The sequence below is a fragment of the Thunnus maccoyii genome, chromosome 20, assembly GCF_910596095.1.
Source record: "Thunnus maccoyii chromosome 20, fThuMac1.1, whole genome shotgun sequence".
Classification (NCBI taxonomy): Eukaryota; Metazoa; Chordata; class Actinopteri; order Scombriformes; family Scombridae; genus Thunnus; species Thunnus maccoyii.
The window spans coordinates 26,375,570-26,393,223 of NC_056552.1; the positions used below are offsets into that span (position 1 = coordinate 26,375,570).

At 40.6% G+C, this 17,654-nt stretch overlaps 1 protein-coding gene across 2 annotated transcripts in view; it reads left to right on the plus strand.

Annotated features, from left to right (window-relative positions):
- The first annotated feature begins 772 nt into the window (after nt 1-772).
- Nucleotides 773-17,654, plus strand: part of jmjd1cb (jumonji domain containing 1Cb) — a 131,582-nt gene continuing 114,700 nt past the window's right edge. For both annotated transcript variants that reach the window (XM_042396672.1, XM_042396673.1), the window contains exon 1: nt 773-1,177. In XM_042396672.1, the coding sequence (XP_042252606.1) occupies nt 1,022-1,177 (156 nt within the window). In that variant the 5' untranslated portion in view covers nt 773-1,021. The remainder of the gene's footprint in view (nt 1,178-17,654) is intronic.

Sequence of the window (17,654 nt, forward strand, 5' to 3'; positions counted from 1 at the left end):
TTGTTAATTCTCTTTTGCATGGGCGAACTGTGTACACAGTACATAAAAGCAGAGATACTGTATCACACGCTGCTATAATCAGTAAAATATACAAAGCTGTAATTGAAATATAAGGGATAGGACATTAAAGCAGTACTACATGAAATTAATATTGACAAAATGAATCCTAAAATATATAAAATTGGTTAAACTGGCCATTGCAGGCACAGGTATAGTCAATAACAGAATTAAACAAATTCTTAAATTCCTTTTATTTTATTTTACCGTCCTCGAAATTTTGAAAAGCAGTTTGCTTTCTGGAATTGTGGATATACTCTATGTTTCCTGCATTCTTTTTTCTGCATGTAAATTATAAGCATAGGCTATAAACACATAAAATCATACTTAGTCAGTGGAAATCACAAACAAAACTGCAAAGTCATAGTACTGGTACGAGTACAGAATTGTATCTTTATTACAATGGCGACAAATATCAACACTATTCTCTGTTTTTTCTCGCCTATATCACAGCTGCTGTTGTTAATTATAGGAACAGTGGCACTAGAATGAACAGTAATGATAGTGGTACTATTACAGTGGTAATAGTAGAAGTAGCTGTGTATAGTTGCTGTTAAAAGTAGTCGTGGCAGTTCTATAAGTACAAGCAGTTTTTAAGTAGTTTAGCGAAAATAGTACCGATGGGTTCAGTTGAGCGGAGGGACACAACAGTGCTGTGGTCTGTGAATGCCTTGGGATCCAGCGGAGAAACACAAGTATGGATGGCGGTTGTGCTGCGGTTCAGTGTTCCACCGTTTTTTTCAAGCGGAGAGAAAAGAGACTGACGCTCGAGCGGGTGGAGACTGCTACACATTTAAATCCCCCGGGTCGGTTTTTCAGCTTTTAGCAACAAATAACTTTTCCTTTTTTATTTTCTTTCTACTGTTGGATTCCTTTAGAGCTGGTTTAATGTCGTAAATGACAGGTCTGTAAGGGCGTCGTTGTTGGGAAGTTTTTCGAGGGGGGGTTTGACCAGCAAAGGGCCATGGCAGTCGAGGCTCGGCCGGAGCTGGTCGGGAAGCGGTTCCTCTGTGTCAGCGGGGACGAGCCGCCTGAAATCGGCGACATCGGTCGTTGGCCGTGGAGGTCCGGTGTCATACGCGCAGTCAACCATCGTGACAGCGACAACACGGACCTGACGGTAAGGAAAACGCTGACTTTGTCCTCCTCTTTGGTCTGTTACATGCAAAGCAAATGGGAAACTCTGTGGTTGGTGGCTAGCCAGCGAGGCAATGTTGTAAACTTGCCAGGCGGAAATTATTATGTGGCTTTCTTAGTTATTACGGGTCTTTGGACCAGTGAGTATACCACTTGTATTCATCATTGTTTCACCAAAATATTTGTCATTATTAAGTGTATGAGTGTGACTAGCTATTTGACCACTTAAGCAAGCAAGTTAATGGGAGGCAGACTACCAGCAGGGGGTTATGGAAAGCAAACGGCAAGCGTTGGTCCAGACAGCACTTATTTACACCAAAATCATCCAATTTATCTCACCCATAAAGCTGTTTTCTGCGGCTAAGCAAACCTCCCATGTTTTTTAAATGTAGCGCTAAGAATTGTTGAACCACAGTGAGGTCCGTGTTGGCACACTGTCTTAACCACAGCGGTTAATGTAAAGCGTTCATTTAAAAATAATCAGTTAAATAAGGAGAAACACCTGGAATTACAACTGATAAGTTACCGCGTTGTGTTCGTAGAGCAGCTGCATTTGTAAAGCATGTGTAACAATTTGAGTCCCGAGCAGCTAAATGCTTTAATCTGCTGTACTGCAAATCAGCTGACGGAGGTAAGGTTAGCTTTCTAGATTTACCCCGCGTTACAGCCTTTACGTTGAACTAATCCATTAACTAATCTATTACCTCGTGGTTATTGGTCACAATCCACGTTATTTGAGAGGGTTGGTCCAACATAAAGCTCCGTCTGCCTGTGTTTTCCTGGCGGACAACAACCCCTCCGACTTGGACAGGGACGCAGGAATGCTAGGACTTGTAAAAACATAAAACTGGCTTGCTGCAGGCTGAACAATGGGCAGTTTGTCTTCATCTAAAATATTGTCTGCAATTTCAAGACAACGCTGTGTTGCCACTTTTGGAGCTTTCAGGAGCAGACATATTTCCAGCTTGATCTGTAATTATTACATTCTTAATACAGTCAGTAGGCAGGCAGTGATGGATGAAAATCTTGGCAATATTTAGGTCTGATTTTGTTCCCTCTTAAAAAGAGGTATTTTCATATTGGGTTAACATGCCAAAACCAGCAAACAATGAAATATTTGCCCTGACAAGCCCTTGGCTGGCTAATACACAGTACTGTCTCACTGTACAGTGTGCCTGTTCCCCGTTTTCTTTTGTTCACAGAATCCTTCTATCTGCCTATGCAGATAACTGGCCAAACCCTACCACAGTACCTACTGGAATATTTAGTGTTTTCTATGTACATATGTGCTATTTCTTGAGGACGGTAAATCACCTGACATTACATCTTCCAGCAAATATGATAGTTTAATAGTCATAGCTCTCTGGTAGGGTTATTCTTTGTGTGTGATTTTTTTTTTTTTATTTGAGCATGATTGGAGGTAGCTCACTTCTTGTGTTTTATACGTGTATTTTAAAGCATACATTTAGGCCAGCATACATGTCACCGGTCCTTCTCACATGCAATAGACTGCTTGTGGTGCTTTTTTACGTGATGTAGACAGTAGATAATTGTGTCTTTCTGTTATACGTTTGCATGAAGTCCTATCTGATTTTGACAGGAATAGTGAGGTGGCATAATTCCATGAATCGATTACAGTGTCATAGCTAAATGCCTCTGCACTGCTCACATGTGTAATTGCATGGTCCCTTCATCTACGCAGCACATTGCATGTAGTCGTTTGTATCGCACAACAAACATGTTCCCAGCTTCCTAATTCCCTTGTAGAATTGGTTCTTGTGTGTGATGTGATTTAGGCAGTGAGTAGTGTTCTGGTTTAATTCCATACAATGGGACAAAGTCTCATTAGCAGGGGGCTTAACTAGCTGAGTGAATACAGTGGAGAAGGATTGGAGATTAGATTAGAAGAAGTGTGTCAAGCCAAGCTGTCAGGCCTTTGTCAAGTGTCTGTGGTCACATAGGCCAGCAGCACTGGACTCTACTGGAGTAGCAACGACTCACCGTGTCTTATTCATTCATATCTTAGTAGGGAAATAATGCAATTTTAGACAGTGAGTAAGTATGTTCATAAAAGATCCATGTGAAATGACCACCTACCAAGCACCAAATGTCTCAGATCAGTCAGGCTGCATCAGTAAGGTTTATCTATTACACTGCTTGGTAGCTTTCTAAGATGTGTTGATTATACACTGAAAGAATTCAAGGCACGTCAGTTAATCCATTTGTTGTCAGCAGTAAGTAAATAAATCAGCAACTATTTTTAATAAATCATTTTTCAAAAAAAAACTGCCAAATATTTCATGGTTTCAGCTTCTCATGTGAGGATTTCCTGCTTGTGACAGTAAACTGAATGTCTTTGGTGTCTGGACTATTGTTAGGAAAAAACAAGCAACTTGAAGATGTCACTCTGGGTTGTGGTTTCTGACATTTTATGGCCCAAATGATGAATTGATTAATTGAGCAAATGAGCGGATAATAAAAGTGATCATTAGTTACAGCACTAGTCCAATATGATTTAGGCTTTAATATTAAAATGTTAACAGCTCTTACAGCATTAGCTTCTGTATTTTTGCTGTCTTATATTTTATCATTTCAAATATAACATTGATTCTACACACTCGTCATAAACACTGCATGTGATGGGATCTCACCATCCTTTGTGCATTACAGTTCAGGCTTATATATGATGATATGCTGTTGTGATAATGAACACCACAGAAAACATCAGACTTTTAACACTGCTGGAGTTATCAAGTATAATAACTCCAGTGATAATAATATAGGTATGATGACCTTTCCTTACAGCTTTAAGTAAAGCTATGATAACTGTACCGGAGGCATTTGTAGAAATGTGTGTTCCCTTACCAGTTGAAGAAAATGTTCATTATTATTATTATGTCAGATAATTTGAGATCTTTAATGGTGTACTTGTGGTTAGAATGGCCCAGTAATAGACTTTGAACTGGTTGAGCAGTAGAGGAGACCAGTTTGACTGGTTTACTGTCATTATGGACTGAATCAAGCAAATAAAAGTACTGATACATATTGTATAATTGCTTTAGAGCTAAGTCTATACATGATATATAATGGCAGTAATAACTGTAGCCTGTTGGCTATCTGTTTGTATATACTGTTATTTATTCTTTTTAGATATCCAATAAATAATAATCCAATACATGCACAGCTTCATACTTAGTCCACATTACGCAAGGAGCTTGTTACCAATTAGTTCATATATCATGTATCTGATATGATGAAACAATTAATTATGCTTATTAAAGATATTGAATGAATCATTTATGAACAGGTTTAAAGTCAGTCCAGGTTTGTCTACTTTATGTCTGAGGAAAATGTTTTAAAATGTAATATTTATAGCAGTCATGCTAACCTGACAATACTTTCAAATACAACACCATTAGCTGGGCTGTTTAGTAAGAAGAATGCATTCCTCATTTGGGTCCTGGGATTAAAAAAAAAAAAGTTCAAGAACGCTCCCAAGTATTAAAATGCATCACTCCATTAATGGCATCGTAAATTCCTTTGCAGTGACCCGATATTGGCGTCGCAGGGACAGAGTTTGAAACACAAAACAGAAAAATACATGACAGTGACGTGTGGGTGAATGCATACTGCATGCATATTCCTTCTAATGGGCAGACTGGATTTATTTGATGATCTTTTTTATTGTCTGTACTTAATATATATATCATTCTCAGTTTAAAAAGCCAACTCTATGCCTCATGTGCTTTGATGTATAGAGATCCCCAGCATACTTGTGTTCTATATACAATTAAGAAAACAATTAGGCTCTATCAACTATGGTGCTGTTGCTGTGGTATAGACATTTCTGAATCTGTGGTTCTGTCATGAATATTTGACAGCCTCTGTCCCTATCTTATCCTAAAACACAGGCAATTACTAACACACCAGACAGGCTTGATAGCTACCTACCTTCTCTGACATACAAGACAGTTTTTACAGCTGCCTGTTCTCCTCGTGCAGCTGGGGACCTGGTCCCAAAGAACTAACAGGACACTTATGTTCTTGAGTTCCAACAGTGTTCTCTTCTGTCCTGTCCATTCTGATCTCACTCTTCCTCTGGGATCTTTTCAGTTAAGGAAAGTGATAAGGCAAGTTGTTTTGTTCCTACCAATATTTTTTGGCTTCAAGTATAGAAACTAAAAACATAGAAACACCTTCATTTTTTTTTGTCTTCTTTCCCCTACACTCTGCTTATCAGTCTCACTACAACCAACAAACCCAAGTCACACATTTTCACAGCCTCAACTACATACACACTCATCTAGCACGCCTTATGTTTATGCACTTAAATATAGAAACATTTAACTTTCATATTGATCCTTCCCTCTGCACGCCAAAACCTACTAAAGATTAAAAGCTATGATGTGGAAGGACTTGAAAAGAATAATGTCCTGTGTCAGCTGAAACAAATAGTCAGATAGCTTTCCTACAAGAAACCCATTTGTCTGTTGTAGAACATGAAACGCTAAAAGAAATCATGGACAGATAATTACATTTCTCTTCTCACACATGTTGGAGAAAGTTTAGGGTATATACAGTATATTCATTTTAATTGACCAACTATCCATAGTAATACAGCAGAGAGATTGATCCTGATAGATGTTTTGAATGAATGTATACACCCAAGCCTGATTCTTATCAGAAGACCTTATTGATGGGTAGACTTTTATTGTGTTATATCACAATTCATAGATGGGCAACCGACTTCTACTATTCCCCTCCCCTAAATGAGTCAAATCTACAGAGCTGCAGAGAAGCAAGTATCTAAACTGTGGAGATTTGACTTTTTCTTCACATAGACATGCATCCTACTGGAGAACTGATTAGTTTAGTACTCCCAAGGCTGAGATCCACAGAGAAGCTGATATGAAGATGCTGCCAGTCACCATTTCTGACCATTCACCTACTGGACTGTCATGAGACATACAGTCTCAAGTTCACTATGTTTACAACAATGCCAAAAAGAAAAGAGGGCAGCTAGACAGCAAGAACTGGAACAAATGATTGGAAAGTTAGAACATGAACATAAACAAACCTCAAATCGTACTCCGCTGAATAACCTCACAGATGCCCAAAGAGAGTACAATAGTCTGATTGTTGAGGAGAAGAAGAAGAAGAGGAAGAAGAAGAAGAAGAAGAAGGCAATTTCAAGTTGACTAATCAAAGATATTATGAACGTGATATATATATATATATATATATATATATATATATATATATATATATATATATATATATATATATATATATATATATATATATATATATCATACCTGACTGAATTAACCCATGAGCCCATTGAAGAGTAGAGATGCAACAGATAAATCATTTGAACAAACAAGCAATGTGTTTACATTCCCAAGATTGTACTACGCTGTGTGAGATGCTGAAGTTACAATAAAAGGACAACAAGAGAGAGTGATGAATAAACATGCAGAAGGAGAGCTGAGACTCTGTGTATGGCAGTGACACAGAGCAGAATACAGAGCACCTAAATAGCATTGTAATTCCCACGCATACAGCTAGTTTTTTGGAGGGACTTGAGGGACTGACAGACGCTGAAAGAAATGAAAAAGCTCAGCAGCAGAATCCTACGCTGGCACATGAGGCATAAAACTGCTACACTCATCTGGATTCACAATGAATGGAAAGAGCAGGGCAGCCAGGTCATTGCCTATAGGAGCCTTTGTTTTCCATTACAGTCTACTGTGCGTGTGTGTATGTGTGTGTGTGTGTGTGTGTGTGTGTGTACAGTAGCAGTGCTGCTAGTTTGTGTTTAGGTCCGTGGCCTGAGGTTCATCCCTGTGTGGCTAATCAGCAGAAAATGACAGGCTGTGACCGGGGGGAGAACCTTCCACATACAGAATCCATGCTCGGTTGTTGCAGTGCTGCAGTTCAGCCAGCTTAGAAACATTTCTAAGCTGTGTGTGAGAGTGTGTTGGCTGGTGAATAGCAGCATTGTTCAGTGTATGAACGCACACCAGCGAGACAGAGAATAAACACGGCAGGAGAGAAACATTCACCTTCTAATTTGGATGCTACAGTAGGGGAGTAGACATATGCATAGGGCTACATCACCGCATTGTTTATTTCACTTGAAACATACGCGTTCATTAGAATGATACTAGGCTATCAAAAGTGTAGTAATGAACTATATACTAAAGTAGGTAATTAATAGTTGATAATATGTTCAAACCTGGCAATAAATGCTTACTAATCCAGAGTCTCAGTTAGCTAAAGAAGTGACAAACTATGCATTCAAATATTTGTTGTAGCATTCCAAAATAGGGTTAGCAAAATTCATCATTATAACATCATGATGATATAAATATTTCTCATGTCCAAATGAGTGATACTGAGCAAGGTGTCATTAGTTACTGCAGGAGTTTGTAATGCCTAGCACACTTCACTGGTTTGAACATCAGTTTGATTATTTTGTGTGATCATTTTGCAATATTAGGATATAAAATAATTATCCCAATACTATTAAGGATACTCTCAACCATATCACTCAGCCCTATTCCAAAATATATGAATAAAAATATACAAATATGATATACAGAAAGCTCATACTCCTCAGGGCATATTGTAATATTATGATTTAAATGTTGTGTTCACAGTGATCAGTTCAGTAGAAAATGGCCTGAGTGTTCACGTCACACTGTAACACCATTCATAGCATGAACATTTAGCTGTTGTCAGTGAATGAAGCTGGAAACACTGTCCAGTTACATACATAAGGAGTATCACTGTTGGACACTCTGCTGCTCTGGCACTGCATTAAGTAGATGCAGAGAATAATGGGCTTTATTTGTCCTGTGCAGTCAGCCTCAACGTCATCATATCAACAGGTTTCCCTCGGTACAGAATATATCTGTCACTAAGTTATCTTGAGACATGTTTTAATGTTTCTGCATCATTTCACAGTGCAGTATTTCTTTGTGCTGTGGTATACAGGCTGTACAGTAATGCCTCAGGCTCTTTCTTCTCTTGTAAGAATCAGCTGCAGTACAGTCAGGGAAATAAAAATTGTCAGTAAAATAGTGTCACGACGAGTCTTAATTTGTCAGGTTGATATGAGCACAGTGAGCTGCAGTATCGCTATGTGATGTCCAGGTTATGTGGTGTTTGGGCAGCACAGTAACTGGATACATAGAGTGTTAGTGGTTTGTTTTCTGGTGCCTAAGGAAACAAAATGTAATCTGAAGCCAGGATGGGCTGGCTGGATTGCTGGCTGGATGTACCCTTCCCCCCATCTCCCTCTCTCAAACACACACACACACACACACACACACACACACACACACAGAGAGAGCACTAAAGCTCCACTACATCACAGTGCTACATACGGCAGCCATAAAGTCTCCTATAGGCTCGCAGGCTTCCCAGATAACCCTGGGAATACATTAGGCTCTACTACTCAACAGCTGCTGGTATACTGTGCTATACTAGTTCTATTCTCATCACGCTCTGCTGCGATGGAATTTTTATTTTAGAATCATATATTCTTAAAAATATAGCATGGCTTTTTAAAAAAAACTGACAAAGGAACCCACATGAAAGTCCATCAGAGGCTGGTAAAACATATCACACTGACCACTAACTAGATCTCAGTTCTATATAGATTGTTGGTCTTACATTTTTGCTTACAACACTCAGACCAATAAGCAAGATGTTGAGATAATAACATGAACAACTACTGAATCAAGACATCAGTCAACAACTGCACAACTGATTGATTGCCTCAAATGTATTCATAATCTGATTTCAGTAGGTACTTTAGGAGAAATGTGTCAACGGTTCCAGAACAAGCACCATGTTGTTTCACCAGTGACAGCACGGCAAGTGGTCAGTTCAGTCAGGTGTAGCAAGGCTGCATGTCGATGTCTGATATCATCTTTGTACAGCCTGAAATGATATTTTTATGAAGCTATTTCCTCCATGCTATTACCATACCCAAATGAGCAAAACAAAAAAAAAAGTGGCAATCTTCTGCTATCAATCAGATAGGGTCAGATAGTCTGATGCTGATATGCAAAATGATTGTAGATTATTTTGGTCTCTAAAGTGGTTGTAGTTTACCAACATGTGATAATCATCACTGATAAAGAGATTGATTATACTGCTGTTTTTGTTGTCCTAAACAATAAACCCAGAGCCTGGTAGTAAAACATTCAGTGAGAAGGCAGCTCAGACAGACTGTGACTGTGTCCGGAATATGAAATGAGTAAACCCTCAGCCTGTCTGACTGCTGTTATCTCATCACACCATTAGACAGGCTGTGTGCTCCTGACTCGTCTGAATGAAAGAAATATGGTACGGTCATGTACCCACTGCTAAGATATTTACACTCAAACTGGCACTTTGGTAGAAAACATACAGATATTTAGTATTTCCTCCCAAAATCTCGTCCTGTCAGGGTCAAAAGTGCAGGGCTTACACCGTCACGGGACACTAATAACTATCTTGTAAAACCACAAGATGACTCTTACATTACTAAGTCCTAAATTTCAACACAGCGTCTGTTGGTATAAATGTCCTTTTGCTAAGCTCCACTAAAAGAATCATTTGAGTCCAAGTTGTTTCTTAGACCTGGAGCTGTCCTGAGTATTTTTGAACGCTGCTGTCAGGGAATACTGGCCTGACCCTCTAACTAGTCTGTTTTACCAAAGAATGTGAGGAAGTTATTTTGGTGTAGCCAGTAATGAGGAGGTTGTGCTCGTTCAGTTTGGAACATCTCCCAAACGGATCGAGCAACTGTGGCTCGTACATGTCCATACAGTCTGCTTGTATCTTTTCCTCGGAGCAGAGAAGGAGACGTCACACATGACACAGGCGGAGTCTGGCTGTCCCCCCACCTGAAGTGAACCTGTAACTGTTGGGAGAAAGTTTGGGGCCAGTGGAATGTTGTCTTACCTGTCTGCATGATGTTTACCATCCTCAGTGACACCAGCTGATCCTCCTCTTGTCATCAACTAATTCACTATATTAACATTGTTGTTTTGTGCCAGTGGGACACTAAAAGGAGATGAATGGCAGTAGGCCTGCTCACAATCTCTCTAGTTGCATTTCAAAGAGGAGGCACGTCGTCCTCTCCGTGAAACACTGCAGAACAGTTTGTTCTCTCGAAGCACAAGAAAGAAACAAAACAGCTTCAACTGAAAATTTACGGCAAAGCTCCTGATAAATACTTTTAATTGCATATCGTCATGTGTGGCAGTATCCTAGCTACAGCGGCTTGTGTTACTACTACTACGACTACTACTACTACTACTATAGACAGACACTTAGATTATTGGATTAGCTGTGTTACAGCTACTGAACCCCTCCAGCTTTAGTCCAGCACCTGTCCCTTTCTGTTGTTGCCCTCCTGGCTGTCTCATCTCATTCTGTTCTCTGTGCTGTTATATGTTGTCCTGTTCTTCCAGTCCCGTCCTGTTCCAGTCTGCCCTGACCTGTTCTCTCATGTTCTGTCTGCTCCTGTCCTGCCCCAGTCTGTGCTTTCACATTCATTGAGCTTTAGCTGGATTATTATTCATATAATATTACCAGGCATTGTAAACAGAATGAGGCAAAAAAAAAAAAAATATATATATATCTCAATACTACTTGATGATAACATGCAATCAAATATGCCATACTGTGCAGAAAAGCATCACAGAAATGCTGAATGTTGACTAGACTAGATGAATTGTTTTTGTCATTTTTGGACAAAACAAGACATTTGAAGACATTACTTAAGCCTTTACAAAATTGTGAGAGATGTTTTTTTTTTTAAATGAATTGATTAATTGAGAAAATAATGTGCAGATGAAGTGATAATGAAAATAATTCTTGCAGTAAAGCATAAACATGTAGTTATGAAGAGATCTTCATAATGCAGTGGTGGTTTTCTTTGCACTGAGTGACCTGTCTATTGATTAATAAAGGAGAGGAAGACGTGCACTCAGCATCATATCTGCTTTAATAAACATACCAGAAATTTATGGACGTGAATGATGAGTGTCTGGTTTTGTTTTTCTTATCCCATTTCTAGTTTTAGGGCTTTTGGTAGCTATATTTATATGCTTCTTTTCTCAGCTCGCTCTCTTTTCATTTGGTCTTTTTAAATGAGTGCTGAATGTCATTTCTGGTAGTATTCTAATGGTCTGAAATACACGGTCAGTAAAAGGTTCCTAATAGGTTTTCAGTGGAAAGAAGCTGGCAGAGAGATTGGCTGGCCGCTGTTATGTTCTTTAAATCTCACACACTGTCATATTCAGACAGACAGAGAGAGAGTGAAAACAGGGAGAGAGAAGGATGGAGAGATGGAACAAGGGAGGAGAGAGAGAGAGAGAGAGTGATGTTTCATAGAGCTGAAATGAAAGAGAGTGAATGCTATTTGAAAAATGAAGAGGAGAGAGAGAGAGAGTGAATGCTATGAGAGAGAGAGAGAATGCTATTAGAGAGAGAGAGAGAGAGAGAGCTATTAGAGAAAGTGAGAGTGAATGCAGAGAGAGAGAGAGGTGTACTCTCATTAGTTGTTTGGTTTTCTAGCCAGGCGGCTCTCTGGCAGAGAGAGAGAGGAGGAGTGCAGAGGAGGGAAAGAGAACGAGAGAGAGAGAAAATGGGAATGTGAGAGAGACGGAGAGAGAGGGGTTTCTTTCTCCTCTGTCTGGCCTCTCTCCCATAGCAACAGCGGCTTAGCCACGTGAACGCCAGTTCCTTTGAGTTCACCCACTGCACAGAACTTAACTCCTTCACCACCGGATCGCAGCACAGTACAGCAATAGCACAGAGAACGGAGAACTGCAGACAGAATAAACATCCATCTGACTTCACCAACACAACTGGGCTCACTCATTAACTGAATACCTTCAAATGCTATTGGAAGGGAATAGTGTATATTATATATAATATAGAAATAGGATTTCTTCTGTGTTGAGTGAATACACAGCATTTAAATCCAGGGGAATAGAATGCAGTCATATGAAGTGCAGTAGAGTGGTAATAAATAGTGTCACATAGAGTAGAATATACAGAACAGTCAAATGATTCCACTGCTCTGTGGAAGAGTGACACAGTGGAATTATTGTTGACTGGAGCCAATGTGGGACAAAATTGGTTTCTGTGGGTTTCCTGACTGTCAGTGAAATACAGAGAAACCAAATCTCTTGGCCAAGACAAAGGAAGTTAATCTTAGCTCAGTAACTTAACAAAGCCACGGCATGTTTTTTTTCAAACCTATAAAGCTAATGCAGGTTTGGAAAAAAAGGTACATACATAATCATTTACAATAACACAAAACACTTGTTTGACTCTATATTATTACTCTTGTAATATTCTCATTTAGTCCCTCAACCTGTGACTCCTAATATAAAACAGTGTAATGAATACTGTAGGGACGTGTGTTGGTAGGTTGTCTTCTGACCATTGACTGGAGATCTTCTATCAGTTCCTAAATGTGGGTAACAGTGTGAACGCTCCATAGTCTGCCACTAATCTGAGGATCTCCATTTTACCACAGAGTGAAGCAGAAAAGTCATACCGCTCATTTGTGTCTTTCTTTCTTCTCCCTGTTCACTCTGTTCCTTTTGTTCAACAGCCAGCTAACTCTTTCCAGATGGTATGGAGTTAACTCTCCTCTCCTCTCGTCTCCTTCTCCCTCTCCTTCTCCCTCTCCTTCTCCCTCTTCTGCTCCCTCTCCTCTCCTCCCTCTCCTTCTCCCTCTCCTGCTCCCTCTCCTTCTCCCTCTCCCTCTCCTTCTCCCTCTCCTGCTCCCTGCCCTTCTCCCTCTCCTCTCCTGCTCCCTCTCCTTCTCCCTCTTCTTCTCCCTCTCCTCTTCTCTCCTGCTCCTGCTCCCTCTCCTGCTCCCTCTCCTGCTCCCTCTCCTGCTCCCTCTCCTGCTCCCTCTCCTGCTCCCTCTCCTTCTCCCTCTCCTGCTCCCTCTCCTTCTCCCTCTTCTGCTCCCTCTCCTCTTCTCTCCTGCTCCTTCTCCCTGTCTTTCTCCCTCTCCTTCTCCCTCTCCTGCTCCCTCTCCTCTCGTCCTTGTCCCTCTCCTTCTCCCTCTCCTCTCCTCCCCTCTCGTCTCCCTCTCCTCTCCTCTCCTCTCCTCTCCTCTCCTCTCCTCTCGTCTCCCTCTCCTCTCCTCTCTTCTCCTCTCCTCTCCTCTCTTCTCCTCTCCTCTCTTCTCCTCTCCTCTCCTCTCCTCTCCTCTCCTCTCCTCTCCTCTCTTCTCCTTCTCCTTCTCCCTCTCCCTCTCCCTCTCCCTCTCCCTCTCCCTCTCCCTCTCCCTCTCCCTCTCCCTCTCCCTCTCCCTCTCCCTCTCCTTCTCCCTCTCCCTCTCCCTCTCCCTCTCCCTCTCCCTCTCCCTCTCCCTCTCCTTCTCCTTCTCCTTCTCCTTCTCCCTCTCCCTCTCCCTCTCCCTCTCCCTCTCCCTCTCCTTCTCCCTCTCCTCTCCCTCTCCCTCTCCTTCTCCTCTCCTCTCCTCTCATCTCCCTCTCCCTCTCCCTCTCCTCTCCTCTTGTCCTTGTCCCTCTCCTCTCCTCTCCTCTCCTCTTTTCTCCTCTCCTCTCCTCTCTTCTCTTCTCTTCTCTTCTCTTCTCTTCTCTTCTCTTCTCTTCTCTCCTCTCCTCTCCTCTCCTCTCCTCTCCTCTCCTCTCCTCTCCTCTCCTTCTCCCTCTCCTCCCCTCTCCTCTCTTGGACATATAATTATTGACATGAATGTCAATAATTGGACAATTGGCCTATTATTACTATACACAGTAGGAAATGTCAGGATTTTCTGCATCTCTCTGAATCATTGACCATATCTTTGTCTATTGTGTTGGTCCATTTCATGTCAGTGAAAATGATCAGATAAAATGTGTGATTTCATCAGTTTAGTTTGGCTTTGGTAGTCTGTTACTTGCCATTTATAGACTAAATGATGAAGCAGTTATAATTGGCTGGTTAATAATCACTAGTATTAGTAAAAATATGCATGTTGTGTAATGTAACGGTGCTTTGTTTTTGTCTTCTTTCATTCTACAGTAGCATAGTTATTGAGGATTTGTTATAAAATGTATTATGATATTTAGTTGTTTTGATAAAGCAGAGCAGCATCTCAAGCCTTATGATAACCTGAACCTCATTCTATTTGAATAAGTCCAGTATAATTCATTATAAGTAGTATAAGTAACAGGAGGGCTGCAGCACCTTTACAGTGCTTGGACTGCTGAATATTACTGAGGATATCGGCCCTCAAAACTCATATTGCTTAAACCTTAGTGTGAGTAGACTCGGTATTTGACGTGTCTCAGCTGGAATGTGAACCGCAATTAAACAAGTTAACTCTTGTTATCTGAGAGAGGAAAGATTCCCTCGCAAAGAAGTCATTCTCTTATTGTCAGCACTCTGTCTCTCTCTCTCTCTGTCTGCATGTCTCTCATCATCTCCCACAGCGAAAGCCAGTGTCTCTCACTGCTACTCGAGCTCCAAATAATCATTATTTTCATCATCAGTGAAACAGCTGATGAATGGATCTATCGTTTAGTCAGTAATCAATTGATAGGAATATAGCTAAATGGAGAAAAGCAACAACCTCAACCACAGTTGAGAAGCTTGTTAATGTTTGGCTTTTTGTTTATTTTTTATCAGAATTGTTGCAGATTGATAATCTAACGAATGAATGGACTAAAACTCATCTTTTCCTCTGTCATTAGCCAGACTGGAATGTATTACTCAGTGGCTGGAGCTGTGTGTGTGTGTGTGTGTGTGTGTGTGTGTGTGTTATCACCACATCTGAAAACATTGTTGGTCAGCTGCACACACACACAGCTGTTGTGAAATCAAATGGATATGAAGAGAATCTGTCAATGCTAGGACACATGTAGAAACCCTTTATATCCATCTGTCCAGCTGTGGATACAAGTGGCAGAAAAAGATAAAGCATTCTGAACCCAAAAAGTCATAGAACAGTAAGGATTGTGAGGAGCTGTATGATTTCAATTATTGCTTTTTTTTGTCTTTTTCTTTCTTGAAGTTGACTTTTTTTTCACCTGTCTGGTCTGAAACAAAAAGATCCCCAGGAGGATCTAAACCACAAGCAGCTATTTTTTTCTGATTTATTACATGTAGAAATGTTTGCTTGATGCAAAGGTATGTATGCAGACACCAGTTCAGATCAGAGTTTAATTGAATGTCTAAAGAAATATTGCAATGACATATATTCTGCAAATGATTCAGATCTACTGTGCACTGTAAGATGTAATATGTAGAAAAAAAACGAATAAAAATACAATAAGTAGAAGAAGAACTCTGATCAGAAAATGTGAATGGAATATACCTGTTCAGTCTTGTTCATTATATATATCTTGTCAAGCTCTTAATAGCTTTAATAGCTCTGCGTGATGGTCTACAATTAGTTTTGCTATTGTTACATGTATAATCTTTGAGCAGTCAGTCAGTAATGGCAGCCACAGAGCTGCACAGCTTGTCAGACAAGCAGACACTGTGTTCTGCCAGCCACACAACCAGTCAGCCAGGCTCCTCTCTCCCTCTCTCCCTCCCTCCCTCCCTCCCTCCCTCAGCCGTCACCCCACCATCCTGTCAGTCTGTACAGCAAAGTGCCTCTCCTCAGCTGTCTACTTTGTCGTCCTGTATCACTCAGGCCAGAGAAGAGAGAGAAAAGCCACGTGTTGGGACTCTCCGAATGTCTGTGAGCACACTCACTCACACACACACACACACAAGCTGTGGTTTGTTACCTTTAGTGTTGGGAGAAAGACAGAGCATAAATAAAAGAGAGAGAGACTGGAATTAAGCTCCAGCACGACACACCTTGAAAGAAAGGTCTGTTGGGAGTGTCTCTCAACAGTGTTTGTGTACACACACACACACACACACACTCACTCACAGGTCTCTGTAGTGAGGCGTGGCTGTAGTAGTGGAGTCCTGCAGTGTAATGAGGCTTGTGAATGGAGAGAGAGAGAGGCACTGTGGTGGCTTTATTTACATGCTGTGCTTTCTAGTGCAGGAGGCTGCATCCTCTCAATTACATACATTAATCTAATCTGTTAAACTTCAGGCTTGGCTCGGGTTTAAATCTTGTATTGTAAGCCTAAAAATAAATGAAGCCAGAGCTTTCATTAATATCCAAGGAGGGAAATTCCCACCAACCACCAGACTTTGTGCTGTACCTTCACCTCACCACTCAACCTATCCACAGGTAGCTTGATTTCTGAAGGCAGAGGCATATTTTCTGCTCTGCTGGAAATGTTACTTTTTAACTACCAAAACTCAGGAGAAGTTTACCTTAAGCTCAACCGGCTCCTTTTGTGTAAACATTAAGCACCAATGCAGTCAGTGCATACACACTGTATTAACCCCGAATCTGCTGTTTGCACTTAGGACAAATTAAAAAGCCATCGGGCACTCTTGACATGTCATATGTGCATGTGTTGTGTCACACACACACACAACCTATGCTTGTGTGTGTGTGTGTGTGTGTGTGTGTGTGAGGATAGTGGATGTAATGGTGTGTGAAGTCCAAAGTTTGTGTTGACATTACAGGAGTAGATTGTTACAGCTTCCACTACTGCACAGTTGCCTCTGGAATGGTCATTATGTTCAACAGCAGCACCACACGCTCCCCGTCTACTCTCCCACTTATCCTTCTCTCTTTTTTTCCATTAGATTGTAAGGTGTTTGTGTTCTTTTGTCAAACATAAAGAAACACTTTGCAGCATTATTTTCCCTCAGTGATTTGTATATTCAGGGAAAACCTTTTGTGGATGGTTGTATGAATATAAGCCTCTTCATATTCCAGGCAGCTGACAAATGCTGCAAAATAAGACTCCTGGAGCTGAACAACAACTGGTTTTATAAGTTTAAGACCTTTTTAGCTGAAATGTAGAACAATATGGAGACCAAAAATTAATTTGTGGTTGTCTTTTCTTATTCTACCCACTTGGTCTCTGTATTCAACTGGAAACAGACTGTTTTTATTGTTTTTTAACACAAGAATATATAAATATCTTTATTCTTTAACTAGGTCTTAAACCTGCAGCAAAATATGAATATAAAACCCATAGACACTTTACTCCATACTGAGTTGTGGAATCACAGGAGCACTGGGCATAAAGGTCAATAAATAATGCGTGTGTCTCGGGGTTTTCCCTGGATTTCTATGAGACAAAGGTGGCAAAGGCTGGAGAACGTGCATGGTGTGGAGTACACCGTTTGTGTGTGGAGTCATGCACCTTTAGAGTGTCGTTTGAAAGAATCATGATTTGACAGACGAAAGTGTCCATAGGGATTTACATTTTATGCTAAGATGGAATAAAAAGCTAAGAAATAAAATAAAACTTGTGACAGATGACTGTGTTAATTTAGTAGACCTGGGATAATATGCTTATCTCTACATTCAATACTATCATGATACCTGGGTGCCAATTCAA